The 27,609-nt window shown below is 38.1% G+C and overlaps 1 protein-coding gene across 12 annotated transcripts in view; it reads left to right on the forward strand.

Moving 5' to 3' along the window:
- ICA1 (islet cell autoantigen 1) overlaps window positions 1-27,609 on the forward strand; it is a 142,621-nt gene that overhangs the window by 79,260 nt on the left and 35,752 nt on the right. For all 12 annotated transcript variants that reach the window (XM_061198532.1, XM_061198534.1, XM_061198538.1 and 9 more), the window contains exons 7-8: window positions 22,677-22,802; window positions 24,002-24,100. In XM_061198532.1, the coding sequence (XP_061054515.1) occupies window positions 22,677-22,802; window positions 24,002-24,100 (225 nt within the window). The remainder of the gene's footprint in view (window positions 1-22,676; window positions 22,803-24,001; window positions 24,101-27,609) is intronic.

Raw genomic sequence — 27,609 nt, forward strand, 5'->3', positions numbered from 1 at the left:
GAGTGGAGCCCTTTCACCATTGAGCACGTTGCATCTTACCGATAAAAGGTACAGCTGGAGCTCAAGGCAGCGTGCGTGCCCTTTCTCTAGTCCTTTTGGAGCCTAGAAGTGGCACCAGGCCTTAATGTACAGGCAGACCTCAGAGATATTGCGAGTTCAGTTCCAGACCACAGCAATAAAGTGAATATTGCAGTAAAGTGAGTTGCACGCATTTTTTTGGTTTCCCAGTGCATGTAAAAGTTATGTTTCTGCCATACTGTAGTCTGTTAAGTGTGCAATAGCATGATGTCTAAAGAAACAATGTGCATATCTTAACTAAAAAATACTTCATTGTTAAAAACTGCCTACTATCATCTGAGCTTTCAGCAAATCGTAGTAGTAACATCAAAGATCACTGATCACAGATCACCATAACAAATACAGTAACAATGAAAAAGTTTGAAATATTGTGAGAATTACCAAAATGTGACACAGAGACACAAAGTGAGCAGATACATAGTGGACCTGCATTGTGCTAAACACAGGACCTTACACGTAACTCCTAATAACAGCATTATGTGTCACAGTTTTAAAGAAAGATCTGATATCCATTCTCTCTGTTATTTATCTCATTATTCTTTACCTCTAATAGCAGGATCTCAGAAATGTTAAATAACTTGCCCAGTGTTATAAAGCTAGGAAGTTTCTGGTCCATGCATAGAATTCAGGCCTATCAGATGCCCTTTCCACTTCACCACACTGCCAGGAGTTTTAATAACTATTTGTTAACTGAATACATAGAATTGTACCAAAACTACCCCCCTCTACAACTCCACACACACACATCAGTATGTGTGTATCTTTTGTTGGGCTGTATTCTGATACGGCTATGCTGTTCAAGCTGCAGAGTAGAGCCACAGCTGTAGATGCTATAAATGAGGGGGAAGGGAAGGAAGAGGAGGGTAGAATAGCCTTTAAGGGAACAAATATACAGGGAAGAGGGTTTTCAGAATGATGCTAAACAGTCAAGATATAATCTTCACTTTCTTGGGTAAGGACTTTTTTTTTTTTTTTTAAATAAATTTATTTATTTATTTATTTTTGGCTGTGTTGGGTCTTCGTTGCTGTGCGAGGGCTTTCTCTAGTTGTGGCAAGCGGGGTCCACTCTTCATCGCGGTGCGCGGGCCTCTCACTGCCGCGGCCTCTCTTGTTGTGGAGCACAGGCTCCAGACGCGCAGGCTCAGTAGTTGTGGCACACGGGCCTAGTTGCTCCGCGGCATGTGGGATCTTCCCAGACCAGGGCTCGAACCCTTGTCCCCTGCATCGGCAGGCAGACTTTCAACCACTGCGCCACCAGGGAAGCCATTGGGTAAGGACTTTTAGGAGCACAAGGAAATTTAGATTCAGTCTCTGTTTTTTTTTTTTTTTTTTTTAACATCTTTATTGGAGTATAATTGCTTTACAATGGTGTGTTAGTTTCTGCTGTATAACAAAGTGAATTAGCCATACATATACATACATCCCTGTATCTCCTCCCTCTTGTGTCTCCTTCCTACCCTCCCTATCCCATCCCTCTAGGTGGACACAAAGCACTTAGCTGATCTCCCTGTGCTATGCGCTGCTTCCCACTAGCTATCTATTTTACGTTTGGTAGTGTATATATGTCCATGCCACTCTCTTACTTTGTCCCAGCTTACCCTTCCCCCTCCCCGTATCCTCAAGTCCATTCTCTAGTAGGTCTGTGTCTTTATTCCCGTCTTGCCCCTAGGTTCTTCATGACCATTTTTTTTTTTTTTTTTGGATTCCATATATATGTGTTAGCATACGGTATTTGTTTTTCTCTTTCTGACTTACTCTGTATGACGGACTCTAGGTCCATCCACCTCACTACAAATAACTCAATTTTGTTTCTTTTTATGGCTGAGTAATATTCCATTGTATATATGTGCCACATCTTCTTTATCCATTCATCTGTCGATGGACACTTAGGTTGCTTCCATGTCCTGGCTGTTGTAAATAGAGCTGCAATGAACATTTTGGTACATGACGCTTTTTGAATTATGGTTTTCTCAGAGTATATGCCCAGTGGTGGGATTGCTGAATCGTATGGTAGTTTTATTTTTAGTTTTTTAAGGAACCTCCATACTGTTCTCCATAGTGGCTGTATCAATTTACATTCCCACCAACAGTGCAAGAGGGTTCCCTTTTCTCCACACCCTCTCCAGCATTTATTGTTTGTAGATTCTTTGATGATGGCCATTCTGACCGGTGTGAGATGATACCTCATTGTAGTTTTGATTTGCATTTCTCTAATGATTAATGATGTTGAGCATTCTTTCATGTGTTTGTTGGCAATCTATATATCTTCTTTGGAGAAATGTCTATTTAGGTCTTCTGCCCATTTTTGGATTGGGTTGTTTGTTTTTTTGATATTGAGCTGCATGAGCTGCTTGTATATTTTGGAGATTAATCCTTTGTCAGTTGCTTCATTTGCAAATATTTTCTCCCATTCTGAGGGTTGTCTTTTGGTCTTGTTTATGGTTTCCTTTGCTGTGCAAAAGCTTTTAAGTTTCATTAGGTCCCATTTGTTTATTTTTGGTTTTATTTCCGTTTCTCTAGGAGGTGGGTCAAAAAGGATCTTGCTGTGATTTATGTCATAAAGTGTTCTGCCTATGTTTTCCTCTAAGAGTTTGATAGTGTCTGGCCTTACATTTAGGTCTTTAATCCATTTTGAGTTTATTTTTGTGTATGGTGTCAGGGAGTGTTCTAATTTCATTCTTTTACATGTAGCTGTCCAGTTTTCCCAGCACCACTTATTGAAGAGGCTGTCTTTTCTCCACTGTATATTCTTGCCTCCTTTATTCAGTCTCTGTTTGATGGCTGCTAAACTGATCTTCCTTAATTCCCCATAGGAGACCAAGAGCTGAAAAAAACCAAACTCAATCTTGTAAATCAGTCTGTTCAGTTGTAGCTTCCTTCTCTTTTCTCTGTTTCCCCTTTCAAGGTTTTAGGAAAGCTATGGTTAGAGGGTCTAGTCTATCTTCATTGCACATTGGAAAGTTAGGGAAATGTCACTTCAAGTCCCTGTACATGCCACTGTTGTTATTTGGGGGACTATTTCTTGAAGACATGAGTGGTGATGCAGGCAGGGATAAACCATCCAGGGATATGATCTCCCTTGTAGGGATTCTCATTTACACTGCCAACCTTGTAGTGACAGTGGGTTTCTTTCAAAAGGAGCTATGTAACACAAAGGAAAAAAATTGAGTCATAACACACCAAACAAAAATAATATTTTTAAAGATAAAACATTTCTAAAAATAGGATAAATCCTGAATACTAGATCTGCTGGTTATTCTGGAAGAATGGTCTTCTTTCAAGGTAATCCTTTAATTCATTTTTTCATTACTTTATGTTTTACCAACAATAAAAATTAGGAAGAAGTATAATACCCATACCAAAATTTCAGGGACAATGAGAATTTTGTTAATGATTTCACTTTGGGACAGCCTAGTGGTTGGTCTCTATTTACTCCAGTTTTCAAGGAGGAAAAGAAAAGAGTCCATTCTTCTGCTCTGCCCAGATTTCATGGTAATTCCTTCAAGTATTTATCAAGCAATTAATATATGCCAGGTACTTTGATCTTCAAGGCTCTGAAGATAAAATGTGAATAAGGCTGTTGCTACCCTTGTCTTCATAGAATTCATAGTGTAGTAGGGGAGACAGACAATAATCAAACAGTCAAAATGCAGAGTCTAGTGCTAGGATAGAGGATCTGAAGGATTTTGTTGAGGCACATAGCAGGGATGCCTAATTCTGTCTGGTGGATCAGGATAGGCTTCTTAGAGATATTATGAGTTAAGCTGAAGACTGTTAGTATAGTTAGTAGCCAGGTGAAAAGGGGAAGGAGAGAGCAAGGATTTTCCTGGCAGAGTTGTAAGATGTGTGAAAGCCCAGAAGGGGGTGACGAAGGGAATAGCACAGCAAAACAAATGAAAGAAATTTGACTGGAGCATTAAATTTTTCTAACATAAGCTATGCAAGTAGCTAGTGGCAACTTTAATTAGATAATAAAGAAGTAGGTTCAAAGAACATTGCTTCAGTAATAGCTATGCTCAGATATGTTCAACTTTTAGAAAATGAGACTTTAACATTTAATCTTATAGGTAGTTTTCACTATACTTATATTATATATTTATTTTGCCTTTGAGTTGTGCTCTTTTTACCTCTTAAGCAAGGTGATGTGAATACTAGTAATGTCTCACATTTCTTGATTAAGCACTGTCTTATTTTCTTAGCCACATTTAAAAACTGAAAATGACAAATTCCTAAGAATACATCTAACCAAAGATATTCAAGACTACCTTACTAAAACTATAAAACATTGCTTAGAAAAGTTAAAGCAGACTTAAATTAAGGGAGGGATATGCCATGTTTATGGATCAGAAGACTCTACATTGTTAAGATGTCATTAACTCTCCAAATTGATCTTAATTGCAACACCAATCACAATCCCAATAGGAAATTCACAGAATGATTAGAAACTTATATAGAAATACAAAAGACATAGAATAGCCAAGGTGATCTTAAAAAACAAGAACAAAGCTGGAAGACTTACATTTCTAGATATTAAGACTTATTATAAAGCTAAAGTAATTAGACAGTATGGTTTTGACTAAAGAATAATTCAGAAGACCAATGGAACAGACTAAATAGTCCATAAAAAATGCACACATATATGGTCACCTGATTTGTGTCAAAAGCATTACTGCAATTAACTAGAGGAAATAATGGGCTTTTTAATAAATGGTGCTGAGACAGTTAGCTATCCATATAGAAAACAATAAACCTGACCCCTACTTCATAGCATATCACAAAAATTAATGAGAGATAGATCATAGACTTAAAGTCCAAAAATAAAACAAATATTTCAGAACAAAACCTAGGTAAATATCTGAATGACCTTGGGGCAGGCAAAGAGTTTTGAAACAGGGTGCAGAAAGCACTTAACCACAAAAGAAAATAATAAATTGCACCTCATCAAAATTTAAAAAGTCTATGCATTAAAAGATACCATTGAGAAAAAATAAAGACTGAAGAAGATATTTGCAATACATATATCCAAAAAGGGACTTAAAGAAGTTATACAAGTCAAAAAGAAAAATATTAACTACCTAGTTGAAAATGGGCAAAAAATCTGAAAAGGCACTTGAAGTTATCAAAATTGCCAATACAAATATGCAAAGGTACTTACATTATTAACCATCAGGGAAGTGAAAATAAAACCCCACCAAATGGGGCTTCCCTGGTGGCACAGTGGTTAAGAATCCCCCTGCCAATGCAGGGGACATGGGTTCGAGCCCTGGTCTGGGAAGATCCCGCATGCCACGGAGCAACTAAGCCCGTGCGCCACAACTACTGAGCCTGCGCTCTAGAGCCCGTGAGCCACAACTACTGAGCCCGAGTGCCACAACCACTGAAGCTCGCGCGCCTAGAGCCCGTGCTCTGCAACAAGAGAAGCCACCCAATGAGAAGCCCGCACACCGCAGGGAAGAGTAGCCCCCGCTCACCACAACTAGAGAAAGCCCCGCGTGCAGCAACGAAGACCCAACGCAGCCAGAAACAAATACATTAAATAAATAAATTTTTTTAAAAACCCACCAAGTGGCTAAAATTAGAAGGACTGACAGTCACAAATATTAATGAGGATAGGGAGCAACTGGAACTATTATACATGGTGGTGGAAGTGTTAACTGATAGAAGCACTTTGGAAAACTGTTTGGCATTAGCTACTAAAAATAGTATACTTCTGGGCAAACACCCAAGGAAAATGAGTGTTCATGTAAAATGCATATACAAGAATGTTCATAGCAGTGTTATTCATAATAGCCCCAAAGTGAAAACAAACCAAATGTCCATCAACAGTAAGATGGATAAATTGTGGTGTTATTCATTCACTAGGATACTACAGAGCAATGAAAAAGAATTAACTATTACTAGATTGCAATATATGGATGTTATCTCCTGAGCATGATGTTGAGTGAAAGAAACTAGACATCACAGAATATGTAGTATATGCTTTCCTTTATGTGAAGTTCAAAATCAGGCAAAACTAATCCATGGTGATAGAGGTCAAAATATTCTATTTCTGAGGAGGTATTGTCCAAAGTGGAACACAAAGGAGCCTATTGGAGCTCTGAAAATGTTCTATATATTGTTCTGGGTGGTACTCATGTGGGTATATACATATTTAAAAGTATATGGAGCTATTAGCTTCATATTTTGCACTCTCAGCTATACCTCAGTAAAATAGTAAAAAAAAAAAAGCTGAAATTAAGGAGTTTGGGGAGAGGAAGGGAAGAATAGAAGCACAGAGCATACCTGAAAGAAAGCACAGACTGAAATGAATTTTAGTGACAATTATTTATAGGCACTTTAAAAAGAAAAGGACCGTTTTAATGAGGGATGTCTTTTTTGTTTACATATCCTACTTTCTAATTTCCTCACCATTTCAAGCAAATATCTTCCAGCCCTAAATATCAAGAGACCTCTTTTATATAAAAAGATGAAAAACGACTTTCTCCTATTCCAAGGAACATATATTAGGCATTTAGGAGCTGGTTTGGCTAACTTGGGCTAAGAGCATCAGAAGTTCACCAGAGCATCATCTAAGGCTTCTCAGTTCTAATGACAAAAAAAGCACTGAAGAATTTTCCAGCAATTTCAGTGTTTTCAAATTCACCCCCCCCAACACTTAGCACACTCCCCCCAGCCCCACCATGGTTGCTTTAAAACATTTCTTTAAAAATTCAGTGGCACTAAAATGAATTTTTGAACACTTTAGTAATTACCTGATATTATTGATGACATTCTTGTTGATGATCAAAATAGTAATGAAAATAACATATTCTTTGGATAGCTGACAGTTGTCTATGGGACTAATAGACTTTAACCTGCTTCCAACATTGTTTCTAGCATCTTGGCATTTAACTAACCTTTTCTTAAAGCCGTGCCTATATTAGGTAGAATAGCCTAGGCTAGGCTGTGGTACAAAGAAACACCCCAAATTCCATAATTCCATGGCTTAAGCCAATAGAAGCGTTTTTTGGTTTTGTTTTTGCTCACCAAATAGTACTGGGCAGGTGTCCAGGTTTTTGGAATGGCTCTTCCTCCAAGTCGTTTAGGGACCAGGCCGACAGCAGCTTTGCAGTCCTTAGGTATGTCTCCAGTGCCCCCTAGATGTGGACATCCCAGTCATCCCAAAAGGAGACAGAGCCTGCAGGAGCACATGTAGAAAGGCTTTAGGCCAAGCCTGGAGATGGTGCGTGTTACCTGTGCTCACATGCTGCTGGAGAGAACTTTGTCCCATGGCCACACCTCTTTTCAGGGGAGACTGGAAACTGTAGAAGGGCACATGCATACTGATGGACAGCTGGCAGCCTCAGCCACCAGAGCACTTGCCCATCAACTGAAAATCTGAGATGTTCTCAGGCCTATAACAAAAGGAATCACCATTGACCACTGACACAAAATGCTAATGAATTAGGTGTGTACAAAGAACATAAAACCCAAGTTTTCCAGAAGAGCTGACCTAGAAAAAATTGGAATGAGGTGATTTCCAGCAGGAAGGAGCAAAGAAATGCTACAGAAATATGTCAAATCTCAACACAGAAAATGTTTTAAAGATTTAGACTGATGGGAAATTGAAGGAGCTGGACCAGCTCCCTTCTTGGCATACAATTACTGCGACAATGTCTTCTTCTTAAATTCACACACACACACACACACACACACACACACACATATACACACCCCCAAAGTGAGAGAATGTCAGTCATCAGACTATAAAAGTAGAAGCTACAGACCCAAAGCGTGTGATGGTATATATTACTATGAACCAGGTTAAAAACAATTTATTTGACTAGCATTTTTAGCTCCTACAATCAGTACCAGGGTAACATAATCAAGATATGGTCCCTGCCACAAGCTCCGTGCAGAATATAGAAGAATATAGTCAATTAAAATGACAATGACCATGCAATGTGATGTGTCCTGTGAGATAGTAGAGGTGTATAATAAGGTGCCATCGGGGCCCAAAAAGAGGAGCATCTGCAGTCAGACTTGGGGATCCAACTGTGCTTTCTAGAAGAGGTGGCACAGGCTGGATTGTGAAGGGCCAAGAAAGGAGAAGAAATATGACATCAATGGGAACAACATGTGAAGAGGAAGAGGATGAAACCACTTTATGAGTTGAGAGATCACACTGGGAGAAAAGAACAAGTTGGAAGATTTGCTGGAGAAAAGAATGAGAAAGAGAGAGAGAGGCAAGGATCTGAGGCAGATCACAAAGGATATGTATGCCGGTTACAGAGCCTGGGTTCACCCTCGATGTTCTGGGGAACCAGTGACAGTATTGTTCATGAGATGGTCTTTCCAGGTTGCCCTGAACTCCCAGGTCCACCACACTTTGGAACTCAAGGGCAGCAAAATGTCTACAAAGGGAGAGGATTGATCTTTTTCCCTTTTCACTTTATCCAGGACCTACAACACAGTGAATTAACACAACCCCTCAAGCAAGGTAGTTCTTAGCACATCAGTTCACCTATTGATTTAGGAGTTTATTTGTGTTTGTGAGTTATGATTACTTACAGAATCATCAATAAGTATAATAAAAATATACTGTAATATGAAGTACAAGCAGGTTTGAGCTTAGGCAGACAAGAGACAGAGGCAAACTTGCCAGCCTTCACGTGGCACATAGACATGAATAAATGATCCATAAAACAGTAGTGAAAAGAAAAGGAATAATGACATATGTTTAAAACCTCAATAAAATACAAAAATATCAGTGGGATAAAGAGACAGTAATATAGCCTTTTACTGTCTCCTGAAGTGTGTGCTTCTCAGATTAGAGAGAAATTGATAAGGTGGGTGTCCTGGGTTCTGTCTTGTGACCTGAGTTAATACTTCCACTAATGACCTGAAAGAGGAAGTGAAGCCAGTCGGTTAAATTTTCTGATGACAGAATTGCTTTCTTAAATTAAAAACAGAAAACAGAAAAAAAAAAAATCACCAGCTGAGCAAACATTAAGACACTTGGGATTATACAGCAGAAACTACACACCATTGTAAAGCAGTCATACTCCAATAAAGATGTTAAAAACAAACAAACAAAAAAGACACTTGGGGCAGTGTGATAGCTAACTAATCTGAACTATATCTGCATATCGCAAATAACATAATTGTGAACCATTTTAAACATTTATTTCAACTTGCCAAGGGCTTGAGAATAGAAAACCTTTTACTCTTTGATTCCTATGTGAATGAATGTATTGCATAGTGAGTCATGGTTTGTATTTTAAAACAAGAAGCCAGAATCACAATTAGATTATTTTGATGTAATGAGTTGACAAGCTAACAAGGAAAAAAGAGTAGTAGGTGAAGTGCTGATATCGCATTTTGGGTAATATACAGTTAACCTCACTGGTTTGAGATTTGCTACAATTAGGAAAGCAAAGTGATCTGGTGAAATGAGCATGGACTTTCACATCCTGCCCCTCCCCTGCTCATCAAGTAAGCTTGGGTGAGTTACTTAATGGTTCTGAAAACCAGCTTCCTTCTCTGTGAAACAGAAACAAAATTATGGTGTAGGAGTGTTGTGAGAATCAAATGAGAATATGTACATGTGTATTATACTTAATCAGTGAGTGGTGGTGATAGTGGTGGAGGAAGAGGGATGGTGTCTGGGAAAGTCTAACGGTAATTGAGCAAACAGAACATGTTATACATATTACATAGTGGGAGGACAAGGCCTGATGGTTCACTCCTTCTGGTGTCCTCTCTTTATTCATTCGGTGTTTTGTTTACCTGCTACCTGGAGGCATGTAGACTTAGCCTTATAAAATTGAATAGTGTAATTCCACCCTCATGCAGCTTACAGTCCAGAGGGTAGCTGGGCCTACATGGGAGCAGGTAGCACATACCATAGTTTTGGGTCCTAAGCCAGTTTGCAAAGTGCCTTGATTATAGACAGGAAGAAGCTGTTAACTCAGCTGAGGAGCATTACAGGAAAAGGTTCTCAAAGGAGAAAACCTTTGAGTGGAAACCATAAATGTGAGCACGAGTTGCCATGTGCACAACAAGGGGAAGAGGGCTTTCCAGGCAGAGGAATCTTGCAGAAGGTGGGAGTGGCTTTGTCTTGGTGTAGCTGGAGAATGGCAGCTCAGTATGTCCAGACCACGTGGTGCCTGGGAGGTGATGTGAGAGAGGAGGCAAATGGGCTGCAGGCTGGCAGGCAGGGTATGGGTGTGGAGTCTGTATTTTATACAAGACGAGACAGCATCCAACCGAGGCCACATCCTTGCCTTTCTACTTACTGGCTGCTTGGTTTTAGGCAAATTACTTTGGACCTCAGTTTTTTCTTCTATGCAAATGAGGATAATTTTGCCTACTTTGAAGAACTGAAGTATGAAGCATTTGTAAAACACTGCCCTCCGGAAGTGTTCACTCCTTTTTCTTCTCCTCACCCAACTTGGAACACATGATGAGGTGAAATAAAAAAAAGGAGAGTTAAAACTCTCTTCCCTGGAAATTTGAAAGAGTGTAGACTGTGGTATGTGTCTCTACTTCTCCTGAATCTTCATTGAGATAACTACTTGATGAAAGCATTCATCCAGTACTTTATACATTCCTAGTACAATATTTTATACATTTGTATATAAAATATACAATATTTTATACATTCCTAGTACAATGTTTTATGCATTCCTAGTACAATATTTTATACAATATTTTATACATCACCCTGAGGCATTGGTGTGCTCCACTCTCCTAGGTAACTTTTATACTCATGATCAGAACATGTTATAAACTTGAACTTGTGAAAACAGAGTAGGGAAGAAATTGGCTTTTTTTTCCTATTAGTATCTGAAAATGAGTATCTGAATGAAAGTGTTCGTATAAATGAGTTGAGATTATGTCAGCCACATGTGTGCCTGTCCTAATTACACAGGTGGATCCAAAATTGTTGTCTTGAATTAAGTTTTATTAATTCATGTAAAGGGAATGCTAGCTAAAAGATTCAATTTTATCTGTAATTTCAGCAGTAACGAAAAGCCTTAAAATTATCACTGCTTATTTATTATCCTGAATTGTTAAAGTGCAAACTGCATGCTTAAGAGGAAATCAAGTAAGATGACAACCACATCTTCCTTGTTTTTGGCAAAATACTGCTTATTAACCATCACAGCTGCAGCATTGAACATGTACAGATCTTCCTCAACTTACATGGGTATTATGTCCGAATAAAATCATCATAAGTTGAAAATATCATAAGTTGAAAATGCATTTGATCCACCTAACCTACCAAACATCATAGCTTAGCCTAGCCTACCTTAAACGTAACTGAAGCATATAACTTACGACCACAGTTCCTTGAACAAGCCAAGCACACAGCAGCCTTGGTGCCTCTGCGTTCACCATTCTTTCTGCACAGAGTGCTCCACTCCCGCCCCACCCCCGCCCCCATATCTGCATGGCTTGCTTCCTCACTTCCTCCAAATCTGGTCCAAAATCACCTCTCAGGAAGCTTTTCCCAGATTATTCCATTTAAAACAGACTCGTCTACCACCCCTCCCAAACCCTGCAAATATATCTTTCCTTTGCTGCTTCATTTTCACCATCTAACAAACAATAGGTTTACTTTTGTTGTTTATTGTCCAGTTTTACCCAGTAGAAAGTAACCATCATGAAAGCAGAGACTTTATTTCCTGCTTATGCTCAGCACCTAGAACCGTAGGTGCTCAGTAATATTTCTTGGGAGGAAAGAAGGGACTTACAAGTAAGAGTGATATCAGGAAGGCTAAAACTTGGAATGATTGAGGTTTATGAAACATCCTAATAACAACAAAACTGTTGTGAGTGTGAAGACAGGCCCACTATTAGGAACAGATGGTTTAATATATTATGTATTTCTTCTTCATTAATAAATTTGAATGGTTCAGTAATGAGTAACTTTCCCTCATCGACTACCAGGTCAGTACAGTTTGATAGGAAAGTCAGGATAAATGTTTGGTTCTTTGTCACAATAATTGAGTTGGTTCACTGGCATTTTCTACAGGTGCCCAATGAGGTTTTTTGGTTTTCAGTTAATTTGTTCCTTTCTTTGTTTTTAAGTATCATTATGAACTCAGAGATTTGAATCTATTGGATGTGTTTTAATTGTTGCTGATAATACTTTATTGATGTTCAAATTGTCTCATCTTCAGCTAGTGAGAGCCTCTTCAGGTTGACTCCTGAATCCTTTTGACATGACCCTGATAGTGGTCTTCTTTGCTTTCTTATACAGCATAATATTTCAGGGTCATCTTATATGTTTCCTGCCCTAACCCTGGAATCAGCCATTTCAGAACCCTGATTCCTTTAAGAGAGATATGATAGTTAGAGACCATGATCTGGGTGCTAGGGGTGCTCATTGCTTCTGAGTTAGCCATTATATTTAGACCTTTACTGTGGACAGAGCTAGAAAATAATTTTGGATGATTTAATTTTAATGGCAAAAGCAAAGAAAGCAGAACTATTAAACTCCTATTATACTTTCTCCTCCATTAAGGGAGGTGGTATTAAAACTGGAAAGGATAGAAAGGGCCTCTTGAGGAAAACTTGAGGCTCAGTCCATGAAAGGGGCTAATGTGTATTAGTTGTTTTTAAATAACTTAGTCACCAGACTTAGATAAATTATGTCCCAGAAAGAACTCATGTATCCAAGCACAGAAATACTGCCAGTAAGGTTTGAGAAATCAGAGATGCCAGAAATAATATAACAAGCAAATATTGTCCTATTTTAAAAGAGAATTTTTAAAACTCAAAAATTTAATATACTTTGATTCTTAATCAAATCCAGAACTGATTACTATATAGGTGGTTTTTAAGGAACTTGGGGAAAAAAATGGGATTATCCTGAAGCAGAGTGGATTCACTTTAACGCCAGACTAACTCCAATTCCTCTTACTGGTAATATTTTTTAAGTCTCATATAGTTCTCTATAGATAAAATGGAGGAAAGTGAGTTAGAGATTGGATTTTTAAAAAAGTAAGACAGAGCTGAGAATAGTCTCAGTACTCACTTTAAATATAAAGATATAGCTAGATTAAAAGTAAATGGATACATTAATATATGGCCTATAAATCCTAATCAAAAGAAATGTGAAGTGGCCACATTAACATTAGACAAAATAGACTTCAGAACAAGGACTGTTAACAGAAATAAATATAATCTTGACTAAATGTGGTTACCCGAGGAATGGAGGTCAATTTAAAATCAGTCAATGTAATTTACTAGGTGAATAGACCAAAAACAAACCATATGATCATCTCAGTGGATCCAGAAAAAGCATTTGGTAAAATTCAATATCCATTCCTGATAAAAATTCTCAGCAAAATAGGAGTAGAAGAGAATATCTTCAACTGATAATGGGCACATACAGCTAACATCATACTTAATTATGAAAGACTAAACACTTCCCCCCTGAGATAAGGAATAAGGCAAGTATGTTTGCTCACATCAACTTCTAGTCAACATTATCCTGTCCAGTTCAATAAGGCAAGAAAAGTAAAGACATACAAATGGAAAGGAAGAAGTTAAACTGTCTGTATTCTCAGACAACATGATATATGTACATAGATCTGTCTACATAGATATATTATAGAGAGGGAAAATTCTGAAAAATCTTTCAGAAGAAGCTTTTAAAACTAATCATTGAATTTAACAAGGTCATAGCATATAAGATCAAATTACAAAAATTAATCCATATTTATAGTAATGAACAATTAGAACTTGAAATTTATAAAAATTAGAATAGCATCAAAAATATGAAATACTTTGCAATAAATTTAACAAAACGTGCAAAATCTGTGCACTAACATCTGAAAAACAAAATGTTAAAAGAATGTTAAAGATCCAATAAATGAAAAGATATACTATGTTCATTGGTCTGAAGATATTGTTAAGATGTCAATTCCCAGTAAATCTGTAGCTTCAGTGCAGTGCTAATCAACATCCTGAAGGCTTTTTTGAAGAAATTGTCAAGCTGGCCCTAAGATATGTGTAGGAATATGAAAAACCTAGAATAACTAAAACAATTCTGAAAAAAACTGTAGGACTTATACTACCTGACTTAAAGACTCATTATAATGCTACAGTAATCAAAACAGCATGGTATTAGTATAAGGATAAACATATACATCAAAATTATAGAATAGGGAGTCCAGAAATAGACCCACACATATAATGGCTTGTTGATTTTTGCCAGAAGTGCCAACCAAGGCAATACAATGGGCAGTTGGACAGTTTTTCAACACATGGAACAGTTGGATATCCGCATGTGGGGAAAACAAAATCAACCTATACCCATACCTCATACCATACAAAGATTAACTTGAAATGGATTATAGATCTAAATGTAATAGCTGAAAATACAAAATTTCTGGAAGAAAAAGGAAAAAAGGAAAGGAAAAGGAAAAAAGGAAAAAAGGAAAAAGTCTTTGTGACCTTGAGTTAGGGAATGTTTTGGTAAAAAAGGCACAAAAAGAGAAACTAGATAAAAGAAAAATTTGGTAAATTAGATGTCATCAAAATTTTAAATGTTTTATCTTCAAAAGGCACTTTTAAGGAAATTAAAGGCAAGTTTCAGGCTTAAAGGAAATGTTTTCAAACTTATGTCTGATAATGGATTTATATTATCCATATAGAGAACTCATAACTCAGTAATAAAAAGACAAACCTAATTTTTTAAAATAGGCAAAAGATTTGAATAAGCACATTACTAAAGATATTTAAGTGGCAAATAAGACATAGAAAGAATTTCAACATCTTTAGTCATTAGAGAAATGCAAATTAAAATTATAATAACTATGACTACACATCCACTAGAATGGATAGAACTTAAAAGACTGAAAATACCGAGTGTTAAAGAGGATATGGAGCAAATGGAATTTGGATTCATTGTTGGTAGGAATGCAAAATGATATAGTTACTTTGGAAAACAGTTTGGCAGTTTCTTATAAAAGTGAATTTACAGTTACTGTATGATCTAGGAATCCTATTCCTAGATATTTGCCCAAGAGGAATTAAAAGCATGTCTACACAAAAACTTATGCTCAGATGTTTTATTCAAAATAGCCTAAAATTGGAAACAACCCAAATGAGTATACAAATTGCACTGTATCCATACAATTAAATACTACTCAGAAATAAGAAAGCACACACTGTAAATACACGTAACAACATTGATCTCCAAGGGGTTATGCTGAGTGAAAGAATCCAGTCATAAAAAAAAAAAACTAGACTACATTGATATGAAACTCTAGAAAAAACTAATCTGTAGTGACAGAAAGCAGATTCGTAGTTGGCAGGGGTTAGGACTTGAGGGAAGGAATTGACTGCAGTGGGAACTTTAAGGAATGATAGAAATGTTCCATATCATGATTCTGATGGTAGTTGCATGATTGTATACATTTGTCCAAGAACTCATCGAGTTGTACACCTAAAATTAAATCTTACCTCATAAATAAAGCTGGTTAAAAGTAATGAAGGGTAAGCTGGGGCAAAGTGAGAGAATGGCATGGACTAATGTATACTACCAAATGTAAAATAGATAGCTAGTGGAAAGCAGCCACATAGCACAGGGAGATCAGCTTGGTGCGTTGTGACCACCCAGAGGGGTGGGAGGGAGACACAAGAGGGAGGAGATATGGGAACATATGTATATGTATAGCTGATTCACTTTGTTATAAAGCAGAAACTAACACACCATTGTAAAGCAATTATACTCCAATAAAAATGTTTTAAAAAAAAGATTAATGTTTATCCTATTAAAAACTTAATTAAACCTTAAAAAAAAATAATGATGATGATGGTGGTGGTGATGATGATGGTGGTGGTAACAGTGCTGGCATCAGCTTCTAGGCAGAGAATGAAACGATACCCTCTCTGCATATTTTTCCTCTAGAAATCAGGGAATCCACTGACCACAGTGCACCTAAGGGAATTTGATGGACTGGTTTCTTTCCACTTTGTTGAGGAGTCTGAGCTAAAGAGCCTTAGATTTCTGATAGAAGTACTATTCAGGCTATGTGGCTTGGGAGTCTCCCTATGCCTACATCTAAATTGATAAGGCCAGCATAGTCGATTCCTGAAATGGTACCTGCACCTATTGTGCATGTCATAGACTTGGAACACTGTGAGTTACATGGTCAATGGTAGATCAATTACCCTGTGTCCCATGGATTAATGTAAAGAGCATCAATTAGAGAACCAAACACACCTGAGTTTGATTCTAATTTTTATATATCAGTTAAGTATCTAAGTCGTGATTTCTTCTTCTGTAAAACAGGGATTTCCCCCCTAAAAAATGTATTGCATGTAATAGGTGGTATATGAAATATGGGAAGGGTTCTCTGTTTAAATAAATTTTAGAAACCCTGGAATAATCAAAGTTAAAAAAGGATCCTTATTATAGAACCTTTCATATGAATTTCCAAGAAGGCAAAAGTGAGCAGCCTGTATTAGTGCTTGGTTCCGCCTAGCAGAAACTTGAATTATTTGAGGCAAAGGGAGAAATCTCATGTGACCATAGGAAGGGCAGCGGGATCCAGGAATTTGAATGCCACTAGGACTCTGTCTCTTCTATGCTTTTCTCTATATATCACCTTTATTCTCTCAGACCAATTTTCTTCATACCACAGGAAATTCAAATGCCACGACTTCCTGCCCTTAGTGCAGGAAGTCCCTAGAAAAGGATTGAGACTTATTTTCTCTAGTTCCAAGTTAAAAAATCCTGAGGAAGGGCTCTGATTCGTCCAGCTTGAACCAAGTGCCTTTCCCTGAATCACGCATCCATGGTGCCTTGTGACTGACTCAGCTTGGGTTAAGGTTCTCATCCCTGGGCCAGTCAGTAGGAGTGGAGGGGTGGTCTATAAAAGAGCATACCAACAACCCCCATTTAAGCCACATTATTAGAATAAAGAAAAGGAACATTTTTGAAAGCAGGGTGAGGGTTTTGTTAAGGGAAGACCAAAAATAGATAGCTCCTAAAGTCTACACGTGGCTGCCCACACACATGCATGGTGCACACCCAGTCACTTATACATACTTCTGTGCGTAATACAATGTCAGAATTGCTCCTGCCATCAGTGGGTAAGTATAGGATAAATCAGGTCCAGTAAAATGACTCAGCAAGATGTTTGATCATCTGACCCTCTAGAGGTCTTAGTATGTTGGCCTCAGAAAAAGTCTTCTTTTAATGAAGCCAAATATCTGACCTTCTGTTTTCCAAGTGACTTCAGATAGGCTAGACTTTGTCTTCTGACACCTTCCTAAAAGTCAAAAGAAGTAATTCGTATATTCTCTGATCTTAAAATTTTTCTCCGAATGTAGGATGCATAGATAGAGGTGAATAGATCAAGTTAATGAGGGAGGACTATTGAGAACTGGTTGAGAAAGCAAGCCAAGAATCCTGATGTGGTCTGAGGTGTCTACAAGAACTGACATGAGTAGAATCACCTGGTGGAAAAGGAAAATTAGACAGTGATACTGGGCTTGGTGTGGTCAGATACATAGGAGTCATCCTCTATACCCCCAACATCTAACCCCTCACCAGGTCCAGTCTGTTTTACCTCCTAAATATCTCTCCAATCAGAGCATTCTTTTCCATATCTAGCATCACTACCCAAGTTTAAAGCTACCATCATCTCTCCCCTTGACTCTAGATCTATCCTCATCTATTCTCATCTCCCTCCAATCCATCCACACACTGCAATGAGTGATCTTTTCAAACTGAAAATAGGGTTCTATCTCTTCCTTGCTTCAAAGACTCCAATGTTTTTCCACTGCTTCTAGGATAAAAACTAAAATCCTGAGCACACCTCCAAGGCCCTGAGATATGCCCCAGCCCACCTCTCTTGCCTCATCTCATACCACCTTTCTGTTTGCTCTCAGCAATCCAGCTACACTAGTTTTCTGGGGCCTGTCTTATTGCCCTCTACCCCAGGGCCTTTGCACATCCTCCTCCCCCTGCTGGAGCTCTCTCTCCTTGTACAATTAACCATGCTCAGTCCTTCAGAAGAGAGCTTGAGCACCACTTCCCAGAACATCCTCTTGTTCAGATTTCTTGGTAAATCATTCTTATGGAACTGTGTGGCTTTCCTTCTGATCACCTCACTCAATTTGTAGTTATTTCCTCACTGCTATGAAAATGCCCAGTGGACTGTCATCATGAGGCCTCCATTTTGCTCACTGTTATCGGCACGTGGAAGATATATATTTACTTTAATATATATATATTAAAGTATATATTATATATATATACTTTATATATAAAGTATATATAATATATATATATTAAAATATATATATATTAAAGTATATATATTTATATATATATATATAATATATATATATAAGAGGCAAATCCATCTTCTAGAAGACAATGTAAAAGTAACAGTAAGATGGGGGGTGTGGCTTTTTTTTACTTTTAAAGGAAAGAAAACACTAGGAAAAAAATGCAAAGCTACTCTCAAATTATTTGGTTGTGTAGTAATATGAAGACTTTTCCCACTGAATGGAGAAGCCAGATTGTACTGAGTACGAATAGCTTTGGCTTCATCATATGTAGTTCAAGTTGGGGCTAAGAGGTAGAATTTCAGGTTAGGACGAGTAAGTACAGAGAAGTGCCCTGTAGTTTTGGCACACAAGACATTACTCCTTTCTCTGGTGAATTGAATTTCTGCAGCCTTGGGAAGGCAGGACCCATGCTAAAGAGGGTCAAATATATGTGATCATTTCCTAGAGCTTGGAGAATAAGAGAACAAAGCTGGGGCAACAGGAGTAAAATTAAGAAATAAAAAAAGATACATTTATTTGAAGATTTTATTAAAGAACCTTGAAAACTACAGGAGCTCCTCAAGATGTTTCTGTAATTGAATATAATTTATTTGGGATTGAAAGGAATAATAATCAAAACATTTTTTACTTAAGTGCATCTGGAAGCATATGAAATTAGACTCTTGATGGTGGCCTATGCTCGCCTGTGTCCTTGGTGTTTTATCCTCGGGCTGCAGACTGGAAATGTGTTTTAGAGAACAGACATGGAGCACAAAATATTAAATGAACTTTACCGTATTCAAAATGCCCAACAGTGTAACATCCTCCTTGTTTGGCAGGGCAAGGGCTCAACATTTGGCAACTCAGCAGTGCATTAAGTATTTTAATAATCATTGTTGACACACAAAGCATATGGCCTTTCAGAACTCACTGGGTCAAGTGCTGAAGTCGTCTTCTAGGTTTCTAAAATTACTTTACAAAATTCAAACAAAATTAAATTAGGGCACATTTCAATGTATGTTAATTCATGAGCTTTGTGTTATAAGCAAGGGAATTAAGTTTTCTTCTAAGATAAAAGAATATCTATAAAAGAATTAAGTTTTCTTCTAGGATAAAAGAATATCTATGTGTAACTGATTATGTTAATGTAAAGGAAAAAGCAAAATTCACATCCCCACAGAAAAGTAATTTGCATTTAATTAGAAAAATCTAGAACCTCCGCATAAGCAGGCCAGCCTCATGGCTACCTTGTATTTACTATGTACTCCTATTCATGCCTTAAGACTCACCTCAGATATCCCGCCATCTCAGAAGCCTTCACTGCCCCCTACTTACCGTTTATATCAGTTATGTATATGGCCCCAATCATGCTATGAAATAAGCAACTGTAACACTCAATGGCTTAAAACAATAAGCATTTCTTATTGCTCACAGGTCTGTGGGTTCGCACAGCAATTCTGGTCTCTGCTGGGCTCACCCCTGAGCTGTGGGGAGGGGAGAGGCTCTGCTGACCGTGGCTGGCCTCCTTCACATGTCTGGGCATAAGCTTGCCAAAGACTGATCTGCTGGGACCACTGGGCTCTCCTCCTCGTGTCTCTTGCATGCACAAGCCTCAGCACCTCTCCAACTGGCCAGCCCAGGCACATTCTCAGGTTGACCTGGGCATGTTCTCACGGCAGTCTCAGAGAAGGGAGGGAGAAAGTGTAAGCATGCTAGCATTTTTCCCCCCAAGCTTCCAGTTTCATCACATTTGGCCCATTGACCAAAGCAAGTCACATACCAAGCCCAGTGTCAGAGTGGGAGGAGACTACAAAGTTACAGGGCTAAGGGTGTGGATACTAGAAAGCCTGCAGTTGGGGTTATAATGCCATTGATCAACACCCCTGCCCATGCCACCCCCAGCATTAATCATTCCCTTGTCTGTGCTACCTCTGTCTTCACTCTTAGTTCTGTTGTTTTACTTTTCCCATTGTATAATAATATAGTTGCTAACTTATCTGTCTTCTCTAAAAGACTAGGGGGTCCTTGTGCCTCTGTGCATTCATTCTTAAGTATTTATTGACCGCCTGCTATGTGTCTCATTCCTTTACAGACCTCCCAGCGCCGAGCACTGGTCCTGACACATAATAGGCGCTCACGCTCACTAAGCATGTGTTGAATGAATGCATACATGAAAGCTCACACATGTATTTATCTCCTTCCCCTTCAGGAGGAAAGGGTAAAGACAGAGGCCTCTCAGGATCCCAGTTGAGTTCTTCCTGGCTCGAGCAACTGGTGAACCAGTGGGGATCTGCAGTGAAACTCTCAGCTGCTTAAACTTCTTGCCCTCCACACTCTTCCACTTCTCCCTTCAGGAACTTGGGTCTTCTCTTTTGTATCATGCCTATTCCTCTCAAAGGAAGGCAGCAAATCACTGATACTTAACACATCCTAACTCTTTTTATAGTCCTTACGCCCCAGTACTTTCCCTAGAGTCTCTCCACTTCACAGTGAGGAATGATCGAGTTCTGGGATTTATTTAAGCTCATGGTGTGCTTTGAGAGGAGCTGGATGGCTTCATTTGCTGGTTTTCCAAGCTCTGTAGGCTTAGGAATACAGAGGAATTCTTAGGAAATGCTTTACACAGCTACAGAAACAAGACCCTATTCATATAGGGTATTAATTCTGTCGATATGGTATTAAAGGTACTGCCTGATTATTTTCCAATTCCACAGGAGCCTACAGGAAAACTTGTGCTTCTGGGTAGAATCATAATGGTGAGCTTCTTGATTTTGCAATGGTTAGTGGAAGTCGTTTGGGGTGGCAGAAGAGCGTGGCTTTGGAGTCAGGCAGGCTAATCTAGAATGCCAGCCCTGCCTGTCAGTTACTTCCCCTGATGAAGCCTCTTACCCTCAGCCATCAGAGGGCAATAACAGAGGCTAACAGAGAATACAGCTGACGTGTGATGAGTGAATTGTATTAATTGTTCACTTGTGTCGATTGTATAATATTAATTTTGAATCATATCTATTGCTGAATCGTTTTGATTGTTAAATTGTTACAAATGATAACAATTGTGTCAATTGCTACTATTACTGTATAATACTCTATAATTTTAAAAGCTGTGAATATAAATTATTAGTGGTAAAATTAATATATTTTAAATCAAATAATCTTCATGTTTATTTTTATTAAAAAATAAAACTATCACTTTTAAGACTACTTTAAAGGTTCTACTTTAAAATGGTACTCAGGTACTTTACCTTTAGAAATGGTCTGGAAATTTTCTTGATTCAGTCACCAAATATATATTCAGCACCTGCTTTGTACCAGGTCGCCAGGTGCCTATCATATAATGGTGATCAAGGTAGACATTGTCCTCGAGTCCCCCGAGATACCCACCCGAGGTATCCTGTGATGAAAGAGCTACCATTAATGAGTCAGCATTATTCCCAACTCCCAGTTACCTACCTGATAACTACAACTGCATGAATTATCTGAGATAAATTAATATGTGACTACCTTTCCCTGGTTAAAATAGGATATAGTGATGCTTCAGGTTAGAGGAAGGGGAAATTTTGATTCCACTATTTTTAATGTAGCTGTATTAAATTTTAAAACTTTCTGTATTATTATCAAATAATATGTAGAATAACATTTCTGAATCTTCCTGACCTTCCCTCCAACCCTGAATTACTGCACGGCTTAGGGATGGATGGAGGATTGCTGGTATACATATGCAATAATAAAAAGTTGAAAGTTTGTCAATGGGGATAGTTTTTTAGGCTGTGTCACAATTTCCTAGATTGGATCTCGGAACAGAAAAAAAGGACATTAGTGGAAAAGCTGGTGAAATCTGAATAACATCTGTTGTTTAGTTAATAGGACTGTATCAGTGTTAATTTCATGTTTTTAACAGATGTGCCATGTTATGTAAGATGTTAACATTAGGGGAAGGAGAGTGAAGAGTATATGGGGAAGTCAGCTTCAAAGAACCATAGGAAAACAGTAAGGCAAATATTATCCCCTTACCACCCTGCATGTTTCCAGACTTCTCCCCACTATGGTCAGTTTGTGAATGCCTTGAGAGGAGAGGAGTTCTACCACTCGACTGAGAAAAATACTAGGATGGTAAGTCTGCTGTAAAATCATGATATACAGTACTGTCATTTAGGTCCTTTGGAAGTAAAGAATGGATATTGTGGCATCTTCTCACTTGCCTGGAATTTTCAGAGGTGTTTTCTTACATGAAAGAGTTAATCCCGCTACTGGTGTTTTCTTACTGACAAATTTTAACCAAATAGTTTGAGTGGTTCAGAGATTCTCTTTTACTTTCATAGGTGCAAACACAAGTTCGCCTTGCCAAAAAAAGCTTTGACAAATTGAAGATGGATGTGTGTCAAAAAGTGGATCTTCTGGGAGCGAGCAGATGCAATCTCTTGTCTCATATGCTAGCAACATACCAGGTAACAAAGTGATGTTTGTTGCAGCGGACCAAGAATTTTGCAAGGTTTAGATAACAGAAAAATGGTATTTGAGCCCAAAGTATGGTTTGGGCATAATGAAGTTCAGATTGCCTTTCTCATAATTTACTTCCCACATCTCTCTTTTTTAGCATCCTACAGTTAATCAAACCGAATGTTAGCTATTCCCTGTATATACACTGTAGTTCCCCACTTCCCTGCATTTATTTAGGTGGTTCCCCCTGCCTGCGTGCTCTCCCTCTCCACTTGTGCCTTTCCAAATTCCACTCTGAGGTACCAGACAGAGTGTCCCCTCCTTCAGTAAGCCTCCTCTGAACTCCCTTAGCATTGTTGCTGTAATTCTCACGGCATGGTCACTTCCTCATCAGGTTGCCATAATTTAATGAACTTGCTTTTGTCTCCTCGTTGCCTCTCAGTTCCTTCAGAATGGTACTCGCATCCATCAACAGTACTATTGAGCACCAACTGAGGGTGGGAGGCAAACTCTGGATGTTGTAAAGAATATACAGTGGATAAAACCAGATTTCCTGTCCTCAAGGAACTTAAAATTTAGAAAGGAAGTCAGAGACAGTAACGTCTGACTGTATTTTCTCTACCTCAAGGGCAGAACAGGGTGTGCTAAGTGAAATGAGATCTACAAAATCCAATGCAGGCTTGAAGAGGGAGAAATGGAATCAGCTGAGGGAATCACAAAAGTCCACTGTTAATGACTAGCCCTGGGTTTTGGAGGATGGATCAGATGGGACAAGTACAAAGGGAATGGAGAGGAGAATGTCCCAGGTGGCGGAGCAGCATGAGCTGTAGGGGGACAGGGAGCCTTTAAGTTTGGCTGAAGTACAGGGTGTAAGTAGGGGCATAGTAGGAAACAAGGCTGCAGAGATAAGTCAAAATCGTGTTTTAGAAAACCTTGAGGGTGACTTCCCTGGTGGTCCAGTGGTTAAGGCTCTGCGCTCCCAATGCAGGGGGCCCAGGTTTGATCCCTGGTCAGGGAACTAGATCCCACATGCCGCAACTAAGAGTTCGCATGCCGCAACTAAGACCCAGTGCAACCAAATAAATAAATAAATATTTTAAAAAAACCCAAACAAACCTTGAAAGCCACAGATGGGCACACTTCTCTAGGACCCCTGATTAAATCTGGGCATTTAAAATGCTAATAGCTTTACTGTCTTTCTTTACAGACCACTCTGCTCCATTTTTGGGAGAAAACTTCTCACACTATGGCAGCCATCCATGAGAGCTTCAAAGGTTATCAGCCATATGAATTCACTACGTTAAAGGTATGAAAGCTAGAGAGGCTGTTAGAAAATCTTATAAAAAGTAAAGATTTGTTTCTATCACCAGCAATGTCTATTGAAGCAAGCATCATTATTATAACAGACTCTAAATGTCAAAGAGAGAATTATGCCCCCTAGTAGAGTCTTTTTTACCACATCAGTATTCAATACAACGGTAAGCCACAGCCATCCAAAAACACAGGTTGAACCTTGGTACTTGTTACTGGGAGATGAATTGTGGTGAACTTGAGCCTAATGATTGGCCCTGCTGCTTTAAAATACTTGTTTGACGTTGCTAAAGAGAAAGTTGTGCAAATCTAGTACACTTTATTACTTTTTACGTATTAAATTAAAATATACTCACTTAAGAAGACATTTTCCTTTCTTCCCTTACTTCTAACAAATATCATTTTATTCTGTGAGTACCATCCAATATAGAATATGATTTTTTCCTAACACTACAGTCATATTTTCTAATTGAAGAAGCAACATTAAACTCAATGATTTCTCAACCCAAAAGGAATACATGCAAAATGTCAGGTTCTCAGTATTACAGCTGAAGGTGGAATAATTTTGCTCTGTAATGGTTGCTGAGGGTGAATACATATCGAGATACGGAAGTGATTTGGGTTCTAAAAGGATTTTCAGAACGGTGACAGAACACTGGGTGCTTTGTTGCCAGGTCGTATCTTTGAAAGGAAAAGACCAGGAAAGAACTAGTTAAACTTCACCTTGAAATTACCTTCCTTTTAATTTTTCAGGCAGTTTGTAAGTAGGTCTCATCACTTTGCTTGACAAAACATTAAGAAGATTTTTCTTTTTTCTTTTGCCTTAAAACAACTCTTGGATTTTGAGATGTTTATAATGTCACTGCATCTACGAAAGTACTAAGACAGAAACACTTTAAGACCATGGCCCTTTAATTGGAGGTCCCAAGAGGAACGCAAGACAGTCCACTCACCTTGTGATGTACCTGACCTGACCCCAGACAGATCCCCTGGCCATCGAGTTTGTTTTTCCTGATCCCCTTGTCAGCTGGTCACTTACTCTTTCATTGGTGCTTGCTGACATGCCGCATAGTAAACACAGTTGAACTATAAGCACTTGAGGGGACGGACCTTTTATTTCTTGTGCATCGTCCTTGGTCCAGCCAGATGTTCTGCACACAGCGAACCCGCAAGCTTCCTTATCACACTGACTATGTTACAGCTGTTGGTAAGGACTGCGTGCCTTCTCTGTGATTTACTGCTGCTTTCGGCGCCTTAGGAAGCAGCTATCCCGACCAAGGCAGATTGATTAAAATTATTATAACTCACACTACTCACATTTCTTACACAGGCCTGAGCAGAATCCCATGGATTAATCTTTGGTAAGGCAGCAAGTTTTAGGTTTTAGGGCATAAATGTGTGTCAGAGTTTATATTATAATAAATACAAAGGTTATCAGTCATTTGAAAGACAACTGTACATAACACAAGTTGGCCAGATGGAAGATGAGATAATGCCTATCTCAGATACAGTTTTCAGATTTGAGTTAATTGCATATAAAGTACAGTATAAAATCATGAAATTGAAGTTGTGCAAGCAACTTCAAGCATAGAGGGATCCTATGTGTATCCCTGGCCTTCTGTGCTGAGGAAAATATGACTCCTTAAATTTTGCTGTGATAGTTTTCCTGCAGAGAGGACCAAGCTGATTATGCTAGAGGATTTCTGGGCAGAGAATTTAGTGAAAGTTTGATGGCAGTGCTTCAGATATAATTCCAAATATTTTGGGCAGATGATTACCCATTGCCTTTTACATCCCCCAAGCCTTCCTTAAATTATGGTTTAACTAACAGTTTATAGTTCAATTGTAATATAAATTCGGTAGGAGTAATACATCTGTTAAGGTGTAATAAGATTATAATAATGTTAAGAATGTTAAGTGTCCAGAAGTCAACCAAATAAACTATGTTTTTATTATCTCTTTAGAATGCTATTCATCTAGGCTTTCAATGATGACATGTTATATTAGAATCTGAAGCTAGTAGCTAATTACTTTCTTTATATGGACTCAAACCCGTGTCATAGAACAGTTATTACCCGGCCCATTACTGCACAGATGGAGGCACGTTGCATATCATATTGTACGCCACAAACTATGAGAATGAAAACCATGAATACCTTATGTATCACAGTCAAGCATGGACTATAAACTTACTTACCAACCCTCTTGCACTAATAATGTTTTAAAAATACAAGTCTTTTATATAAAAGATTTTGGCTTGATCAAATCATCTTTCAATACATGTAGGTATACATATGTGTACACACATATGTATATATATGAATGGTCCTGTATATCAATAATGAATAGTTGGAAATTTAATTAAATATTTTCATGATTTACTTGTTCTTTGGATTTACCTAAGCAAATAGCCCCTTAAATGCCTTTTGGGATGCTGGCTGGAAAGAAAACATTGTCTTTGGGGAGGTGTGCCAAGCTCTGTTAATGAAAAGCAACCCATTTGCTTTCTTTGCTGCGGGGCGTAGTCTGAGTGTGTTGATAATTGTGCTATTGCAGCTGTATTTCCTGACTGTTAGTTTTATGCTTGATGAAGGATGATAATTAATGTGTTAAACACTCAGTGCATCCTGTTTGGAGGGAAGAGTCTTTTGCTGCAGAATTACAGAGGTGTAACTCGTGTCGCAGAAGTTCATTTTATTTCTACTGAGCCTTTCTCTAGAAAATATGTGTAGTTCTTTCTTGTATAATATTTTTATTATAAAAGTGAATTGAGTCTTCACCTCACACAACTTGAAATTTTTCCAAGTGACTATTTTGACATTTTAGGAATATTTTGTGGTACTATTTTATGTGACAACAGCTATTACATTTTTACTCAGGCCTGATTATATTGATTCTACGTTTATTGACATATTCCTTCATCATTCTAATTTCATGATAAATACATTTTTGTAGCATTTTAACTTTATGGAAAATTTAGCCTTGAAATTTAAAGTTAACAAAAAAATTGTTAATCTAATAATTGTAACAGCTCAAGTTGAAAGGTGAAAGACTATCTTTTGAGTGGTTTCCCATGAAAGAAGCAATTCCCTAATCTCATATTTTCAAGCAATAAATATTTATTGGTTCATTACAATGCTACTAAACATATATATTTTGCATGAATTATCATTAGTGTGTTAATTTTATACTGATTCCACATCATCCGGGAATGTCTTTTACATGGTAGAAACGACCAAGTCATGGGGATAGGAATAGAATGTGACTAGCCCTATCTTGAAAGCTTTTTTAGAGAAAGTAATTTAGACTAAGAGTTTAAAACATTTTTTTTTTTTTTTTTGGAAAAAAACTGAAAGAAATGCTGTCTATAGGAAAGCAGTACCTGTCTTAAATCACCAGCCTTCAGATGTGGTCATGTTTGCTTCATCCTTTCAGGATGTCACTTACTTACACATTTCCCCACATATCCAGAACAGGCATCAGGAAAAAAAAATTTTTTTAAGA

The sequence above is a fragment of the Eubalaena glacialis genome, chromosome 8 (assembly GCF_028564815.1).
Source record: "Eubalaena glacialis isolate mEubGla1 chromosome 8, mEubGla1.1.hap2.+ XY, whole genome shotgun sequence".
NCBI lineage: Eukaryota > Metazoa > Chordata > Mammalia > Artiodactyla > Balaenidae > Eubalaena > Eubalaena glacialis.